Below are 19,244 nucleotides of genomic sequence, written 5' to 3'. Positions count from 1 at the left end.
TACTATGTGTCACAATAGTGTTTGTGAGATCCTAATCTATGTTTACAACTTTGTATATTACACATTTATATCAGGAATACTTCTCACAAGGTTTCAAGGTTCAAGGTTGTACTTTATTGTGTTTTATTATGTGTTTTATCTTATGTACACGTACATAAGAGTAAAACTTATTTTTGTTTGGCTTCCTTCAGACAATGCAGCAGCATAGATGGATAATAACAAAATAATGACAAAATCGTAAAAAGATTTAATGAAAAAGAAGAAGAATTTAAAGAGCGTTCAAGCGTAATAGTGCAATAGTGCAATATCTCGAGTGCAGAGACTGCTCAGTTCAATTAAAGAAATTATTATTTTAGTAAAGTCTCAATCACAAAGACAGTTAAAACATGAATCCTAAAGCTCAGTACATAATTCCAATAAAGATGGTAAACCGAAACGCTCAGAAGTTAAGCCATTAAAACTAGGAAAGCATCATGTCATTTTAGATTTCAAACACTAACCATATTTTATACTTTGGCTATTCAAAAAAATTATAAATCGTGAAAATGAGTGTAAATCTTTGAATAATATATATTTTTAAAAGCAAACATTTTTAACTCAAATCTTTGCTTCTGGGGGTCTCTGGAACAAAATATTTTGAGATGAGGGTCAGCAGCCAAATGCATATCATTTTGGGGTTTCTTCAATTGAAAAAGTTCCACTGACATAGAAACATACGTTTTTCCGAAAATGTTAGAATTAAGGCATTTGTAGAATCGGCCTCAGGACAGACCATTCCAAAAACTGGAGATAATAGGTGAGATGAATACAAGACAGGTGGGCACTAGCCTAGGGACATCTGGGAACCATATTTTTGGGATGACTGGGCACCTGGACGAGTGGCCACCTGGAGAGGTGGGCACCAGGACAACTGGGCACCAAAACCATCTGGGCACTAGGGACATGTGGGCACCTGGACGAGTGGGCACTTAGGGGTGGAGATAACTGGGCACCTGGACCCAGTTATATAACTGGGTCTGATTTTATTTTTTGATTACTCATTATAAGTGTTTAATATGTGAACAGAGAATTTAAATACCTTTTTGATTAGTCATTGAAAGGCTTTTACTTTACATGTACTCAAAGTGGCCATGCTAGATTCAAATGAGCTATTTGGTATCAAATAGTCTACTAACCCTAGATAACTAATAGGTCAATAATCCCAACCTATAACCTATTAGATTAACATTGATAAATGTACTAAATAAATTAACGTAAATGAGTCAAATAGCGCCACCTGGTGTGGATTGCACATGCTTCGCTGCAGGTTGAATGCAGCTGTTGTTTGATTGGTGTCACGAGTTCAGTGGAAGGTCACGTAGGCCTAATCATCTGTGAGACTGTAAGTACTGTAGCCTAAACCCCAAAATATTGCTATGAAGCAGTAAATATGTAATAATATATAGTCGTAGTAATTTAGTGTAGTAATTTATGACGCTGACGTTGCTTTACATTCCCCAAACTAACGTCAGACTGTGAAATTGGCAAACAGTTTAGCTAGCTTATACAGAAACACGTACAGCGTAACCTACAGTAGGCTAGCTAAAGGAAAAAAATGTATTTAGCTACAAACAACAACTATCTGCTGTGAAAGTGCTGGCAGGCACAGTAAAACAATAGGTTTACCAATGTGAGGTATTAGGGTGCTGGTAGATTTGCTATTTTCGTAACCAGTGGTGTAAAGTAACGAGGTACATTTACTCAAGTACGGTACTTGAGTACAATTCTGAGGTATTTTTTGACTACTGGAGTACTGTACTGTAATGTCCAATCTTCAGTACTTTTACTTCTACTACATCTCAGAGGCAAATACACTTTTACTCTCCAATACAATTATTTGAAAACTCGAGTTACTAGTTACTTTGTAGATCTTGATTATAACTACAAATCATACATTAACCACTTCAGCCCTATATACATTTCGGCCATTTGAAAATAGCCGATCTACAAGCTCACAATGCATTGCCATTGTGGGCTAAGGGCTTGTAGATCTGCTATTTTCAAAAGATTTTTATACATTTGAAAACTTGTGAAATGGGACATTCTGCATAATGAGTACTTTCTACTTTTGGTTCTTTAAGTACATTTTGGTGCCAATACTTTTGTACTTTTACTCAAGTACATTTTGAATTCCATACTGTTACTTAAACAGATAATTTCTACATCGCAGTATTGATACTTTTACTTAAGTAAAGCATGTGAGTACTTCTTCCACCACTGTTCATAACCATCATAGTAAGTAAGTCAGGTGAGATGGACTGAAATGTCCAATGTGAGATCAGAATGTATTCTTTGAAAATTGAAACAGCAGAATATTAAACTGCTTTCAGACATATGACCTTAAATTGTGTTACACATTGAAAACACGTTAAAACAAGGGACATTCAAACAAGGGATGTCAATTCAATTTCACTTTGTTTAATGTTTTGTGTCATCTTTTCAATCGACTTCCCATTTATTGGTCATAGGCTATGCATAACTGCAGGCCATAGGCTATGTATGCTACAGTATGCTTGCACTCATTCAGAGGCAAGAAGAAGTAGGTTAGCATCAGTTTATTTAATGCAGGAGCCATTGTTTGTTTAATATAGCCTAAGTTTGCTTCTTCCCAAATGTGGTGGCACTCCTCAACAGCTGAATAGCATTGCAACAATGTATTGTAAGACACTTTCTGACACTTACTACAGGTGTCCAGCTCTGCACATAACTTAGTACACCTACCTAAAATATATTATGTAACTATGCTGTACCATTGCTATGTTTTTAACATGTTGGTGCAATATTCTGATAGATGCAAGATGTGCGGGGCAAGTACAGGGCGCTTATCAACTTAGTTAAAGGTGAGTAAGACGGAGGCCAGTGGTCTATGCTGTAGTTAGTATTTAGACCCATTCTGTTTGGTACCACTGACAGTTGTTTCTGCTGTCTTACATGTTTGATCTGTGTTTTCCAGAGAACAGAGAGGAATTTTTGAATCCCTCCAGCGTCGATGGGCTCTCTAAGGTTTTGTATGAGGCATCCAAACTTTTTACACATGATGGTAGGTCCAACACGTCACAACGCATTTTGAACTTGAGGTTCCGCTATTTTCTAACATTTCTGTCAAATATTATTCTATTTTTGCAGAATGTTAACCTATAACATTCCCAGAATAGGGTTGCTAGGGTTCATGTGGATAAAGTACTCTTACTGGCCAATGTCTACAGGTGTGGAGAGAGAGATTGTGGTATGGCTGTATAGTTAAAGAAAAACTGAAAAAGCCAAAGGTCTCCTACAATAATAATTATTATTATAATAATTCAGTCCCCACTCCTTTGCCGTATTTTTTGGCACTGTATAGTTGCACATTAGTGAAATCTGTCCTCTGCATTTACCCATCCTAACTATTAGGAGCAGTGGGTGCTTTTAATACAGCGCTCAATGAGCAGTTTTGGCTGCCCCACCCCCATGCAATACATATTAATAAACGTATTGCAGTACCATCTGTGAAGTAGATATGCCCCTGTTTTTTGTTTTTTTGTCACATTGAGTCAATCAGTTATTATTAATTTGTATTTACTAAATAAATACATTGGAAATGCGGTTTATCATGGTAAAGGTTGGTCATCTGACTAAAACATTATGCTTGCAGAACATTAGCCTTTTTTCCCATTTTGGAATAACATGGACTTACAGTATATCTTACAAAAAAGCCTTCTGTCTTTATCTTTACTCATATGCATATGTCTGGTAATTGTTTGTACTTCTAATGATGTGTTTGTTGACAGGAGGAACTCCAATACAAGCTCTGGATGCCCACCTACTGGTTGTGACCACAGACCTGTTCAAAGAGAAAGTCAGCCAGCTGTTTGTTGAGGGCAATGCTTTTGACCACTCTGCCTTTGCTGAGCACCTTGTGAGTCTAATGAGTGAAATATCTTAAGTAGATTTCACTAATGTGTACGTTTCACTTGCCCATTGTTCACACATATAACCGTGCTGGTTGATGTTTATCTCACGATTGTCTCTTTATCTGACAGCTGAACTTCATGGGGCTTAACCGACTGGAGAATGAGGATGAGGAAAATGGAGTGGCAACTAATGGCTACCTGCCCCAAGACGCCTGGCATAGGGTAGCCAAGAGAGCACGGTGCTGTTTCAAGACAGCTCCAACCTTCCATTACATGTGAGTGGCTGATCACTTCACCTGCTATTGTTAGAATAAAAGAGGGAACATTGAGGAACATACTGTACGATTACGTTCCACATTCCATGAGTGCTGAGCCGATAGCAGCCTGTTATTTACCTACAGTATCTAGTCGGGGCTGATTGTTTTATATCCCAACCTATACCAGAAACCAGCTGACTCCATTTTGACGCTTTTGCATTTTATTCCATAGATCAGTGCTATTGAACACCCTTTACAACTGTGTGTTGATAAAAAATAATATTGAACCAATGAAAAGTATTAAAAAGTGCTTCTGACAAAACCAGCAACTGTAACTCCATTGGATCCTCAAACTTTCTGCTAAACCAGCTAAGTCCAACAAAGGGGGGGTGGAGTTAGCTGGTTTAGCTGACTCCAGGCTTCACCCCCTTTTGACCGCCAACCTCATTGTGAGCTTGGAGGTCCATTTACCGGGTCTTATCAATGATAAACAAAACCTCCTAACTCCACTTTTTGTTTTGTTTTTGTCATTTCCTGAAAAATGAACATTTTGAAGTTAGCTGGTTCCTGCCGGACAGCAGAGATATATTGCCTAAGGGCGCGCTCCCACCAAGAGTTGGCTGGCCGCTGTTAAACGCAGGTTGTGCGCGGCCACAGTTTTTTGCAGCCAGCGGATTCTAAAAAACGGGAGTGTCGCGCCTGTCACTCACTTTCAGGACTCTCCCCGTAGCCAACGCCTGCTGCCTTGAGCACCATGTTGCTTCCTGAATCTTGGGACGGTCCGCCTTCAACTCACCCGATTGGACAGAGGGAGAAAATCAGCGCCTGCCTCCAGCAGTTTTATGCTTAGTCGCGGAGAGCAGATAAACGCAAGGTCTGCGCGACAAGCGGAAAAATCTGCTCTTGCGTGAATCCACGCATTTGCATTGACAATGCATTGGCAGATTCTGCAAACAGCGGCCAGCCAACTCTACCGCACTTTTATTTTACCTCTGGGGCAGAATCTGCCAATGCATTGTCAATGTAAATGCGTGGATTCACGCAAGAGCAGATTTTTCCGCTTGTCGCGCAGACCTTGCGTTTATCTGCTCTCCACGACTAAGCATAAAACTGCTGGAGGCAGGAGACGATTTTCTCCCTCTGTCCAATCGGGTGAGTGGAAGGCGGACTGTCTCAAGACTCAGGAAGCAACATGGTGCTCAAGGCAGCAGGCAGTGCGGGCTACGGGGAGGGTCCTGAAAGTGAGTGACAGGCGCGACACTCCCGTTTTTTAGAATCCGCTGGCTGCAAAAAATTGTGGCCGCGCACAACCTGCGTTTAACAGGACGTTTAAAGGAACTTATTATATTTGCTATAACTTATTTTATTACACAGCTCGGTTGAATGCTTGTTTCTGATTGGTCAATCACTGAATTCAGCGGTGTGTTATTTTTGGATAATGACCGATGAGCTCAATAACAGACCGCTGTCTAATCAGAGACTCAGAGCACCTGCTGCGCTGCTTGATTTTGTGCTGTATCCAACATGACAGCCATGTAAACAAACACGCAATGTCCTTTACAGCTAAACATTGCTCTCAAGAATGTTTTTGAAAACATTTGAAGCGAGAAATAGACAATGCAGTAACCGAAAATTGATTCTATTTGATCAACACTTCCTTGTTTTCCGAGGTGACCGTGTCCGCCTAGCGCAATACTTATGGACAACTTTCATTACCGTAAGCAAGGAAATACTTCGTTTTGTTGTTACTTTTGGGTCAATTTATTTATTTATGTATTATGTAGCCGTGTAATATGCGGGATAATTTACATCACGCAAAGGCACCAGATGTCGTTCCTCCTAAGAGCATACAAGCTTTACCAGAAGTAATACTGTAGAAACTTTGACCTGATGTTTGATGATTTGTTTTTTTAATGTTATCTTAGAGCGGTCCTCTTGAATCTGTAAGAAACATTATAATTCATACTGATATGCAATGATGTTTACTGTATGTTTCCATTGTTTTGGTTCTGTTAGGATGGGCTCATTCGTCGCAGAGCCCCAACCTCCAAAGCAAAGGGTAGAGCGCCAGAGGAAGGTACCCACTAAGGAGGCCCAAAGGACCATGCCAACTCAGGTAGATTTTTTTCTTTTTTTTCTGTGTCAAATAACATACCGTGTGGAAAACTCACATCTATAACATTGCTTATTTGCTCTCTGGATAGCTAACACTATTATCTTGTCAGGATTAAAAACATTCAGGATATTATGTTCTCAAATCCATGGTTAACACATTACCAGGCTGGGCATGACAATTGAGAATGCTTACCTAGTAAGTAGAGTGCAAAGAAAACGATTTAGTGCCACAACATAACTTAAGGTGCCAGGTAAACATCAAACATAGTCTAAACATCTAAATAACATATAAAGTATTTTGAATTAAAAAAAACTATAATACTGACATTCAGGTTAATTTGTTTATTTATTGAAAATCAACTAATTTCAATGTTAAGTAAATTACTGACCGCTTTTGGGGAATTGTGTATCTCCTGATTGCTTCGCTACAATTACATGCTGAACAATGGGTTACTGACATTCAGCGGTGTTCCCAGGGTAGATGTTATTCAAGTCTGCAGTGTTAATGCACCTTGTTAATTTTCTTGTCTTCAAGTTGAAGGAAATGGAAGAGTCTCACCAAGAGACTACTGCGAAGGAGGTAGAGAAGATTCTGGGATTCTTGAGGAGTTACCATGCAGAAGATCGTGAGTTAAAACTCCACAACAAGAATAGTAACGAAGTTTCAGACAAATATCTCACAATGTCTCTTTCTATTGCAGCAACCTCGCCCATTTCCTACTATGAATTTGTTATTGATCCCACATCATTCTCACGTTCAGTGGAAAACATGTTTCACACATCATTCCTCATCAGGGTGAGTCATCTGTTTAAATGTTCACATTATATAAACAGCTATTAGGTAACTGCTAAGATAAAATAAATACCACCCCTGATGCTTTTTAGTTTTTTTCCCCCCATCTTCTTGGCTGTTTACTTAAGTTTTTCCAGTTAGCTGTATTGCTCTGAATAAGCAGAGTTGGAAGCTTGAGGACGTTGTACATTAACCACTTAAACCCCATATGGATGGTTCAGCAAAGTCCCTCAGGGCTCTATACTAGTGTATTTTCTGTTTTCTGTTATTGTGGGGAAAACAGACACTGCGATGTGTTGTGAGCTTGTCGATCGGCTATTTTCAGCGAAAGCTTTCCCCACAATACGGATGCTGGAGGAGTTCAAGTGGTTAATTTTACGTGTGTTTTGCAGGATGGTTTGGCGAGGATGTACCTGGACACAAACAAGTTGCCTTGCATTGGTGAGAAGAACGCTTGTTTTTCCCCCTTTTCAAAAATAACAGGTTGTCAGATCAGCATTTATATAATTCCAAGTGCTAGTAATTAATCCTTTGGCATACATACTGTACAAGCAATGGGCGCCAAGTATTTTACATTATTGGCTGGTTATTACATTATTGGCTGGGTAAAAATATGGCGACCAATAATGTAATAACTGCCAATAACATAGTAGTTCAATTCTTAATGCAATAAGAACAAATAATAATTATAATAATGTTCTTATATGACTTTATGCAAGTTTTATAAATTATATTGGCTATAAAATATCCTACGTCCATGACACTTACACTTTATTAATTATTATTAATAAAGTGGTATTAAGGTATTTGATGCTGACCCATTTGAAAAAGTGTTTGTTGAGCACACCTTTGCAAACTTCAACATCAAATATAACCTATAGTGAAGTTTAAAATTAGTCAATTTGTGTCTATTATTTTTCTAAACCTCTTGATCCAGGATAGTTTGACCCCACGACTTAATCTTAATTGGGTTATCAACATTTGTTAACAGCTGATACGTGTGTGTGTGTGTGTGTGTGTGTGTGTGTGTGTGTGTGTGTGTGTGTGTGTGTGTGTGTGTGTGTGTGTGTGTGTGTGTGTGTGTTTCAGCTCCTGTGACGGAGGATCATGGTGACAATGGAGGATCGGCTGCCCGTAAACAATGCATCATGTCCATCAGCATGCAGAGCTGGAAGGTGAGGAACTGTGGGCCATTATGGACCATTTCAAGAATATAAGTAGTGCTCTAGAATCACTGCTCGTCTCACTGTGGCATAAACAAAATAATCACTCTGGTTAAAGATCCACAGTAATTTGTATGGTCTTGAGAGTGATCAAGAGTCTCAATTCTTATTTTTCATGTGACCCACAACTGTCAATCCTCACACATGGTCTAACATCACAATTTGAACATACAGTACAAATACAAATGTAATACGTACAGTAGTATTTATTTTTGTCATCTTTCCTAGGAAATTATTGATGCCTTTGAGATCACAGCGCCAATGATCCCACCAAATACACAGAATGTAGAGTGATCTCCAATGTTTTTTTTTCTTTTTCTTTTTTTTGTCAGCATACAGTTTGAGCGATACTGCCAATGTTCTGCTATTGTTTATTCAGTAAAAGTGTGCATTTAATGGTTGATGGCATATACAATTATTATTATAAACTTATTAAGTGATCTGCTGTACAATGTTATTGTCTGTTTGCGAACAGAAATATGTTTTTCTTTTCTTAAAAATTGAATAATAAAAAACACAAAAATTGAGCAATAGAATAGAGAAACTAGTAAGTGATTTTGTTAAAAATGTAATAATAAAAGAGATAAACTATTAAGTATCTTTTTCTTATTTGATCAACTAAGTGATTTTCAAGTGAATGCCCTAAAGCGGCTCATGAGGTTGAGCGGCAGCTTGGGAATCAGAAAGTTCCTGGTTCGATCCCTGACTCCATGTCAAAGTTTTCTTGAGCAAGACACTGAACCCCTAACTGCTCCCGATGATGATACATACTGTCAGCTTGAGCAAGTATTTTTTTAGTCAACAAAAATTTCACCCATTTTTCAAACAAATGACAACGACATTGGTACAACCATGGGTTCTCACCAATGAAAGCTGTCAATGACATAAAACTGCCTTTGGCTACATGATTGCAGTGCTGTCTTACACCATCTGTTGTAGGGTCCAAGCTCTGTATGCTTAATCAAATTGGGATATTAATACAAATCTATCTTGATCTATTGTTTTGTGTATGTCATTGCTTGATATATTATAAGGTATCTGGTTTATGTAGAGGAAATGGAAAATGTATCATCAATAACTTATTAACAGGGGTGTAAAGTAACTAAGTACTCGGTACTGTAGACCTACTTACAGTAAGTAGTTCAATTTTGAGGTATTTCTATTTTTTAAATACTTTATACTTCTACTCCACTACATCGCAGGCAAATATTAGGCTTTTTACTAAAGTCTTCTGATTCTGATTCTGATTACTCCACTACATTTATTTTAGTTACAATTATCTTGTATCCTTATTTTGGGTGTCATAACAAATGTGATTACCTATCACTTTAATCCTTTAAAAATAGGAGATGTAGTTCAACTTCTATAGATCTTCTATTTTCAGCAAAGATATCAGGTGTTGAAGGAATAAAGGAGAGGTGGTCTAGTATAGACCCCTGGAGGACTCATGTCAGTGAGTGAAGTATGAAGGGTTTAAGTGGTTAAAGACATTTGAAGATGGCGTACAATGTGACTCTAATGCAAAAGAGAGAGAGAGGACCACCTAATGTAATCAAGAAGTCCTTTGAAAAACAGATATCTTTACTGGTGTTACTAAAGGCTTAATCAATTGAGTTAGTATTCAAAGCATTTAATACATATTGGGTTGATAAAGAGAGGCCTTCAGTATCTCTGTGTGTCATGAATGATAATGTTATTGGATGTAGTCATTCAACTGTTGCAACTAATGAACACATAAACATTGGTCCTCATTGTCGGGTCTGTGGACCACCAGATGTCCAAATGGACCCTTACAGGTCTGTAACTGAGAGTGTGCAAATGGAACCATTTGTAAGGTATTAAAAGGGGGTCCATGGCCTAATGCAAATCAAATTATGTCCTTACAATTCAAAAGGTTGAGGATAACTGCACTAAAATATATTTTTCCAGCTTGAGGCATTGATTTCAAAGTGAGCGTAACATTTATAGGAGAGGACTATGGAGACATCTATTTGGGTGCGTCTCTCCAAGTACAGAGCCCAACTCAGGTCCAGTTAAGTCTAAGACGAAGTCTAGACGAGGGTTTAAGTGGTTAAATGAACTGCTGTTTAGAACATAGGACTGTGTTTAAATCGCCAAACAATCATTATTGTTCCAAATCCTTTTCTACCCTTTAGTAGGAATACTTTCATTAAAAATGTTCTGTGATATTTGATCATTTGATATATTGTATTTAGTCATTGTGATGCAGGTGAATGCTGTATGTGAGATAATTGCTTATTAATTGGTATCTATCACTGGATGTTTTGTAGTTTTTCTTTTCCTCGGTTGGCCTTTCTATCTGCACTGCAAATATAGCCTAATGCTCTGTATTTCACTGCTGAAAGAAAATTATTGCAGAACGATTTCAAAGATTATTTTTATGTGTCTGACCTGCTTGATCAACCTTACTGCACTATTTAGCTATGGTACCATATTTAATTAAATTTCGCTGCTTCGAACTCATGCCATCTGGATGAAGATACAGAACCTTGAAGTGGGAAAAGGTTCGTTTTAGTTTTGTCCGCTCAGCCATTTCGGCATTAAACAAACTGCCTCTCCGATAGGATTTTTTGTTTTTGTGTATAGTGGGGATCTCATGTATTGTCTTGGTGTTGTGTTGTGTGATATGTTGATTTGTGCTATATGGTTATGTGTTTTTCTGTTGAACACTGTGAATCCCTTTTGGGACAATAAAGACTATTATTATTGTATTATTATTATTATTATTATTATTATTATTATTATTATTATTATTATTATTATTATAATAATAATAATTATTATTATTATTTTATTTTATTCTTAGTGTTCACCGTGTTTTTAGTGCTTCCAATGTTGCTACCTGTGAACTGGGCTGAAGGGTTTATATATGTTTAATGTTGCTACCTGTGAACTGGGCTGAAGGGTTAATGTATGCTTTGTAATAATAATTAAAATCTACAAAGTAACTAGTAACTAAAGTTTTCAAATAATTATAGTGGAGTAAAAGTATGATATTTGCCTCTTAGATGTAGTGGAGTAGAAGTAAAAGTACAGAAAATTGGAAATACTCCAGTAAAGTAAAAAAAAATGCCTCAAAACTGTAAGTACGTACTTGAGTAAATATACTGCCGGGAAAATTATTATTTTAATAATAATAATAATAATAATAATAATAATAATAATAATCCTACACATTAATAATAACAACAATGACTATATCTCAGAATAGATTTATTTGAATAATTTGCAAAGGGGGTGGGGGTGGAAATAGACTTTATTTTGAAAAGTAAATATATCTTACGCGGAAATATTGTTATTGCTTCCGTGTTGGCTACTTGACACGGACGTTCATAAGTCACCGCTGTGTAGATCCGCCCAGCGCTGGATCAGCCAACTAGTGTTGCCATGTCGGCTTATTATAAGCAACCTTGGGCTTATTTTTATGTAAAGTTGGCGTTGCTTGTAAATATTGATAGTTGCGGGTTGCGGTTTTTGGGGCTTGTTTCTCAATTGTAGTTGCCTGTTTGGGCTAGCTTCCTAAATGTTGTTTAAACCAGTGGTTCTCAAACATTTTCAAATCAAGGCCCCCCCCCCCCCAATTGTATATATTTGTCTGCGGACACGGACAGTTTATTTTGAAAATAGCAGACCTATGCTGCTCACATCACAACGCTTGTAGATTGGCTAATTTCAAATAGCCACTGTAGCCACGGTTTGAAGAAGTGCTCATGTGTGGCCCAGTTGCTTCTTTTGGGCTTGTTTTCATAGACCTCGTTGCTTATTTCTTTCACAAAATATGGCAACACTGCTTTGGACAATAGGCCTACTAGGGAAAAGGGCTCTCTGTTGTCAGTAGTAACTTTTAAGGGTCCGTAAGGCAGTCACGTGAGTCACGTGGCTCACAAGATTTCCATAAAAGAGATTTTGAAGCAGATTATATCATCTCAGAGTCTAGATAACGACGCCACACAACCCGCAGGTTTCTACGCAGTGAATACAGCAGCTCCATTCCTACAAGTGAGTCAAAGGGCTTTAGTTTAATTTGATGATCTGTTTAAATTGCATGGACTACCATTATATGAATTTGTAGAACCGTATTAAAGCTACTATGGAAATGCAGTGGTGAGTGCATTAATCATAGGCCTACTTTCAAAATGCATGTACAACTATGCATTTCGATGTTGCTGCTTTTAATGAATGAACCTAAGAGAATAGTTAGTAGTCAGCACGGATTGTCAGTGGTGTAAAGTAAAGTAGGATATCTATTCAAGTAGCCTACTTGAGTACAATTTTGAGGTCTTTTTTACTTTACTGGAGTATTTCCAATTTTCAATACTTTTACTTCAACTCCACTACATCTCAGAGGCACATGTATATACTTTTACTCCACTACAATTATTTGAAAATGTTTGTTACTTTGTAGATTTTGACTATTACAAAACATATACCCACTTCAGCCAATGCGATGTGAAGCATTGTCAGCTTGTAGATCTGCTACTTTCAAAAGCTTTGTATACATTTGAAAACTTGTGAAATGGGACATTCTGCATGAGTACTTTCTACTTTTGGTACTTTTTAAGTACATTTTGATACCAATAGGCCTACTTTTGTACTTTTACCCAAGTAAATGTTGAATTCCCGACTTTTACTTGTAACAGAGTATTTTTACATGATACATGTAACATTGATACTTTTACTTGAGTAAAAAATGTGAGTACTTTTTTTTTTCTCCATCACTGCGGATTGTGTTATGTAACTCCAGGAACTTCCCTAACCGTTTTAGGCAGCTCTGACCCTTGTCCTTATTTCTTTCCACAGTGGGTCCATACACCATCACATACTTTGCAGTGAGAGGTATGTGAAACATATTGACAGCTATGTCGTTACAAGTATTTTTATAATTCTATTTATCATATCCGAGTCAAACCATTTAGGACATAAAAAAAGATTTAGTCCACAGAGGACACATATGAACATGATGAGAGGTACAAGCCAGGTTCTCATTATAGCTGATGGATGACTGACTCTCTCAGATCACTTTAAGCCATGGAAAATATCCTACAATATCCTTTACATTAGGTTTTAATTAATTTAATATACTCTTCCAAAGCTTAGATGTATAATTTTTTGTAGATGCATACATGCAGACTTTGTGAATTTAGTTTAGTGGAAATACTGCTGGCATTGGCATAGCAGCAACACTTAAATATTTTAGGACGATTTACATTGTAACACATGATGAATGAAAATGTAGGTATAGAAAAACGTGATCCTTTAAATTGTATTTGTCCCAGAAGGACAATCGGTTTTGCTACAAGACTATAAATAAAAAAGGCTTACACACAAAAATGTGATCCTGATGATTATGTTGGATGAACGTGTTCAGCAGGTAAGATGATACACTCCACTCTGAATGGAAACTTGGAAAGCAAGCCTGGGCTCCAATGTTAATTGAAAAGAATACTGCTCAGTGCTCACAGGATGCCCCACCCAAGGTCATGTAACAATGTGTTGCTGCTCTTGTAGAAGACAGCAGGCTAATGCATTGCTCCTTCTTGACTGGTTTCACACCATCAACTGAATATTTTATTGATCAAGTCAAGATAAACGGGTTCTCAGTGAATAACATTGCAATATTTATGCTGCTGATAAGAGTGCCAAGCACTGGATATATATATACTAGCGTCATGTCCAGGTGGTGTACTTGTACATCATGGCCATTTGTTCGATCAAATTGCCACTGCACACCCCCGACACACACGGCAAGTTGGTCGGACGGCGCCCGAATTATGCCCGGTACAGTCAGACGCGCGCACACACAGGGTTTTGTGAATTGATAGATCGATAACAGAATTTTGCTTTTAAAGATTCATTGTGCAATATGGGTCTCCTACTGACAAAACATTGGGAATTACATTTTACATGTAATTGGGTTTCAAAATAAGGCTCTCTCCTCCCACTGCCTCCCCATCCTTGTATGTCAAATAACTTCACAGAAGCAACAATTAAATTGGCCAGTACTTTTTGTATGGATACAGATCATTATAACAACTATTTGGCCGAAATGCAGTTACAAATCATCTTCTGAACACTTCACTGTAGTGGGAAGCATGGGTGTAAGCAGACTTTAAAGAGTGAGGGAGGTGCCAAATTGTTTCAACAGATCTGCAAGCAGCTTAAGGAGGGGAGACTGTAATCTTAGGAAGAGCTCAAAGTGAAGGCAGGCTGTGGCCTGGTTCTGGGTTATTAAACAACTTTCTGAAAAAACACTGGATTAATGTGTTGTGTGCTTTCTCTTTCCTGCATGTTTCAGGCCGCTGTGGCGCTATGAGGATCATGCTGGCTGACCAGGGCCAGGAATGGAAAGAAATCGTTGTCAACTTTGACGACTGGACGAAGGGAGACCTGAAAACTACATGTGTGAGTTGATTACATTACATTACATTACATTACGGTCATTTAGCAGACGCTTTTATCCAAAGCGACTTACAATAAGTGCATTCAACATAGGTAGGGAACAAAACTACTAATCACCAGAAGTATTAAGTGCATTCTCTTCTAAAACAAGCAACTAAGAGCATACCTAACGCTAAAGTAAAAGTGCAATATATCAGCTACCTACTTTCATAAACAGATGAGACAAAATAGGAAAATCAAATGAGCAAGAGCTAAAACAAATAAGTGTATCGAATAAACAAGATCCAATAAAACAAGAGTTTGTACAACTAGTTAACAAGTAGGCAAGGCGAAGAGGAAGGATAGTGTTTCCTGAAGAGGTGGGTTTTCAGCCTGCGGCGAAAGATGGGCAGTGTGCTGACACTCTGATGTCCTGACATCAGTGGGGAGTTCATTCCACCACTGTGGTGATGGTGTCTGCTTTATAATATCTTCCTCTGGCCTAACTATCTTTAAAATTGTGAAAGATATTGTAAATTGTTTGTTTAAAATCAGCTGTGTGAGGTAATTTCCTTTTCTCAATGTATTTCAAATCAGTCAATGGTTTATGAAGCCTCAAAATCTAAGGTCATCCCAGGAATTATAATATCAACATATAAAAAAGATAATAGTCCCGCTGTGCTATTTTACCCGAGATCCACTTCCTCCATTTTTGTCTTGAAGCTCTTCAAGGTATGGGCAGATTTTATTTTATTTAAATTGATCTGTTCCTCCCAACTTCTTGAAAGAAATTAGCGTCTCACAAGTTTACTTATAATACGCATCATCAAATTAAGCACACTGGCCCTCATATTCACGCCATGAGAGTCCTTAACACGAAAACGGAAAACATTTTTGACTGGTTATCGAGTTGTGGGAATAAAGGAAACTCAGAATAAAGAGAAATGCACACAGAAAGAATAATAGAAAATAGCCCTGAAAAATTACTGTCATACCATGACAGCAAATATTATTAATGTAATATATTTGTTATCAACGCAACGTGGTAATGACATCACGGTAAGTTACACATTGTGGTAAAGCTCTGCTCTTACACAATACAATACTCAAAAAACAGCAACACTATAATTGCACTTACCTTTATTCTTAATTTATATACTTTTTTTTTTGTTTTTTGCCTTCCATTATTTCTCTTTTAAAAGCCATTTTATGCATTTAAATGCCTTTTGCAAATGTATTCCTTATGTAAAGTACTTTCAGTTGCTTTTGTGTATGAATTGTGCTATACAAATATTCTTGCCTTGCCTTTTAGGTATTTGGACAGTTGCCCAAATTTGAAGATGGAGACATGGCCTTGTTTCAGTCTAATGCCATTCTGCGTCACCTGGGTCGCAATCACGGTAATTTTTTCTCCTATTGGGTTGTTGGATGCAGGTCTGAAACTAGCCCTGGTCCAGAGCGTTAGAGTTCTCTCTAACAACGCTCGGCTTTGCTTATAGACAAAGAATTCCACTGCCCTGCGAGGGCTCCAACTGTAGTAAAAATAAAGACTTTAGTTGAAAGTCTATTCTCCACGGTGGGAATTCTCTCAGCACCCCATCTTCTCTGTATAATACACTTTTTGAGCAGAAATAAAATATGTCTGCCAGATGGAAATTATTTTATTTACTCCACTGCGCCCTCTATAGATCTGGTCAATGGTAATTTATATTGACCAGATCTGTGGAGGGCGCAGTGGAGTATAAATAAAATAAGCAGAGTGCCTGGCAGGGCGTTAAGAGAGAACTCACTAACGCTCTGGACCAGGGCTAGTCTGAAACCATATTGCTCCTTTGAACCGTTTTATGGCTCTTACAAAGCCATTAAACGGTTTGTTCTGTTTTTTCCCATTAAGGTGAGGTTAAAGTTTATTGAACCTCACTTTAGATTTCCCTGCATCGTTTCCAATTATCCACAAGGTCACTTTATTAGTATTTTACTTTAAATAAACACATAGACTAGTTTATAGGGACACATACTAAATTAAAAACCAATTTTTATAAAAAAGCCGTTTTAACCAGGAGAAATGAATGCATCTATTCTCACTGATACTGTTATTGTCTGTTTTTGTTGCTGTAATTGTTTGATTCACTGCTTGATTTTAAGTTGTTAAGCACTTTGATTAAAAAGGTGCTATATAAAGTTTATTCTTTAAAACATTGACGAACTGAGTACACAATTGGCAGATGTGGTGTTTTGTATCAGTGTTATGATTACAAACCCCAAAACATCTCTGATTACTAAAGTGCATAATTGTGTATGTGTTAGGTTTTAAAGCTAGGCTACTACTATACTAGTTTTAGCTCTCTATATAATTCAATAAAAAAGATTATACAGTAGATTTACAGGAAATGGGGAGAGGAAGAGAGAGACGGGGAGTGACACGCAGCAAAGGTCGTCGGGAAGGGGATTCTAACCTGCGACACGCTGTCAGGCGTGTCGCGGACCGCTACACCAGCGACCTGGGCCGTAGCTCTATATTCTGACAGTAATCATTGTTATAGAATAATTGTTCAGTAACAGGGGTCTCTCCCTCTCTCCAGCGCTTTAGTAAACAGGGAAAAAGAAATCTGGTCATGATACAATTTCATCCAATCAGGAGAGAGAGCTCATATAGGCACAGGGTAAACAAGTAAAATTGGCTGTGGTGAAATAAATGAGCACAAAATTTAGTTTAACACTATAAAATTGAAACTGATAAATTATTAAAGAGCTGAACAGACGGGGAGACTCCTAATACCAAACAGTCTACTATGGCAATGATCAGAATACAGAGCTGTAACTTTTTGGTTTCATCCCAAAAATATCACCGCCTTTTAATTTCAGTATCAATGAACGTACTAAAAAAAGATGAAAATTTGTTTTACTCTTGAACTGTTTTCCCATTCAGGTGCTTGTGGTAAAGATGGCAAGGAGGCTGCCCTTATTGACATGATGAATGATGGTGTGGAGGACTTACGTCTGAAATATGGCAAGCTGATTTACCAAGAATATGTGAGTCTGAAACCACCCAGTCTGATTGAACTAAGTTTAAAAATTGGCAGTAATTGTCAGAGAGACTACGATAGTTGGCTTATTGTACCAATTTAGGATTTAGTGCAGGTCATGCTAAATAATTAGGATGCGTACACAGTATTTAGCCTGAGGGAATGTGTTTGCATGAGTACATATGACTTTACAGCATGTATGTATGTTGTACAGTATATGTGTGTATGAGATAAAAAGCTATAGATGAAAGATAGTAAGTTAAGTAACTAAAATTAAATTAAATACCTTGATGAGATATTATTTGTAGTTATTTGCTGGTGAAAAGAATGATATACATGCATGCATACACATTATAACAGGTATCATAGAATGTGAAATAGAAATGGCAGTGTAATTATGGCTTAGTTTGCCATTTTAATTGATTGTGATGTCACAATGTTATATTATAGGAGACTGGCAAAGATGCATACATTAAGGACCTGCCAAACCACCTCAACAAATTTGAAGCCTTTATGGCCAAGAACAACAGTGGATTCCTGGTCGGAGACAAGGTACGCTTAATTGTTTTGGTAAAATGGCTTTTAGTGTATGTACCAACTACTATGGCATAATTTATACTAGATTTTTTTTTTTGCACAACCCCACATGCAATACCTTCTTGTCCCAATAGTGGGCCCCAGCCCACAGGTCGCTGCTATACACAAATGCACATTATTATATTCACTAGCACTTTCTTGACTTTTGTCAGGCATGTTAGGAATTTGTTCTTAGTATAATTATACTGTACAGTCTTTTATGTAGTTATCCGTTTTTTTTAAATTGCCAACTACATTGTATGTATATTGTACAGGATTTATGTAACTGAGAAACGATGCTCTATCATTAGCATCTACAGTATATTTCAGTTTTGTTGTTTAACTGGTTGATCCCCTCCCTGTTAGTGTAAAAGAACATGATCTTCAAAGCATTATTAAATAAATGATTATGTTGGTCCTTTTGCAGATTTCATTTGCTGACTACAACCTGTTTGATCTCCTGCTCAACCACCTGGTGCTGTGCCCAACCTGCCTGGACACCGTCCCCAAACTGAAGGGCTTCATGGAAATGATGTCTGCCCGCCCCAAAATCAAGGCCTTCATTGACACCGATGCTCATAAGAAGTTGCCAATCAATGGCAATGGCAAACAATGAATCCCTCCAAAATGGCTATAATTAATGATACTGTAGTGTCCTGATTGTTGAAAACACGACCATTATTTTTTGGAACTTGGTCAAGAACCACAGTAGGCTAAACCCTTTTCTACATAGCCTTTATTAGGTAGTGAGAGCTCTTAAAGAATTGTATGGTTTTGCAAAAATAAATAAAACTGTCAGTAATATACAGTGTGTCAATATTTCCTGTGATAATCTATATGTTTACAATTGTATGCATTATATATTTATATTATGAGTAGTATAATTCATAGGTTCAGATTTGGCCTAGCAGTTTCCTTTCACTCAG

The 19,244-nt window shown here is 37.5% G+C and overlaps 2 protein-coding genes across 2 annotated transcripts; both read left to right on the top strand.

Annotated features, from left to right (window-relative positions):
• Window positions 1-2,830: 2,830 nt before the first annotated feature.
• LOC308100570 (non-structural maintenance of chromosomes element 4 homolog A-like) lies at window positions 2,831-8,036 on the top strand (the record flags this gene model as incomplete). Its single annotated transcript, XM_080449637.1, has 9 exons — window positions 2,831-2,879; window positions 2,993-3,079; window positions 3,807-3,934; window positions 4,059-4,204; window positions 6,203-6,302; window positions 6,837-6,927; window positions 7,003-7,097; window positions 7,487-7,535; window positions 8,032-8,036. The coding sequence occupies 9 exons, from the start codon at window positions 2,831-2,833 to the stop codon at window positions 8,034-8,036; spliced, it is 750 nt and encodes a 249-aa protein (XP_080305763.1).
• Window positions 8,037-12,128: 4,092 nt separating this feature from the next.
• Window positions 12,129-19,124, top strand: LOC308100810 (glutathione S-transferase P-like). Its single transcript, XM_080449932.1, has 7 exons — window positions 12,129-12,337; window positions 13,139-13,174; window positions 14,634-14,740; window positions 16,029-16,116; window positions 17,646-17,749; window positions 18,193-18,294; window positions 18,746-19,124. Coding segments are annotated over exons 1-7 (627 nt in total). The 5' UTR covers window positions 12,129-12,336; the 3' UTR covers window positions 18,935-19,124.
• The last annotated feature ends 120 nt before the right edge of the window (window positions 19,125-19,244 follow it).

This window comes from Gymnoscopelus braueri (assembly GCF_963280865.1).
Source record: "Gymnoscopelus braueri genome assembly, chromosome: 14".
In the NCBI taxonomy this organism is placed as follows: domain Eukaryota; kingdom Metazoa; phylum Chordata; class Actinopteri; order Myctophiformes; family Myctophidae; genus Gymnoscopelus; species Gymnoscopelus braueri.
Note: the sequence above shows the minus strand (reverse complement) of the source record. Positions and strands in the feature narration are given on the sequence as shown.

Bases quoted from the DNA above. Each gene is read 5' to 3' on its own strand.
- LOC308100810 (XM_080449932.1), top strand. The intron at 13,175-14,633 runs GTATGTGAAACA...TGCATGTTTCAG, and splicing joins CACATACTTTGCAGTGAGAG to GCCGCTGTGGCGCTATGAGG. The intron at 18,295-18,745 runs GTACGCTTAATT...GTCCTTTTGCAG, and splicing joins GATTCCTGGTCGGAGACAAG to ATTTCATTTGCTGACTACAA.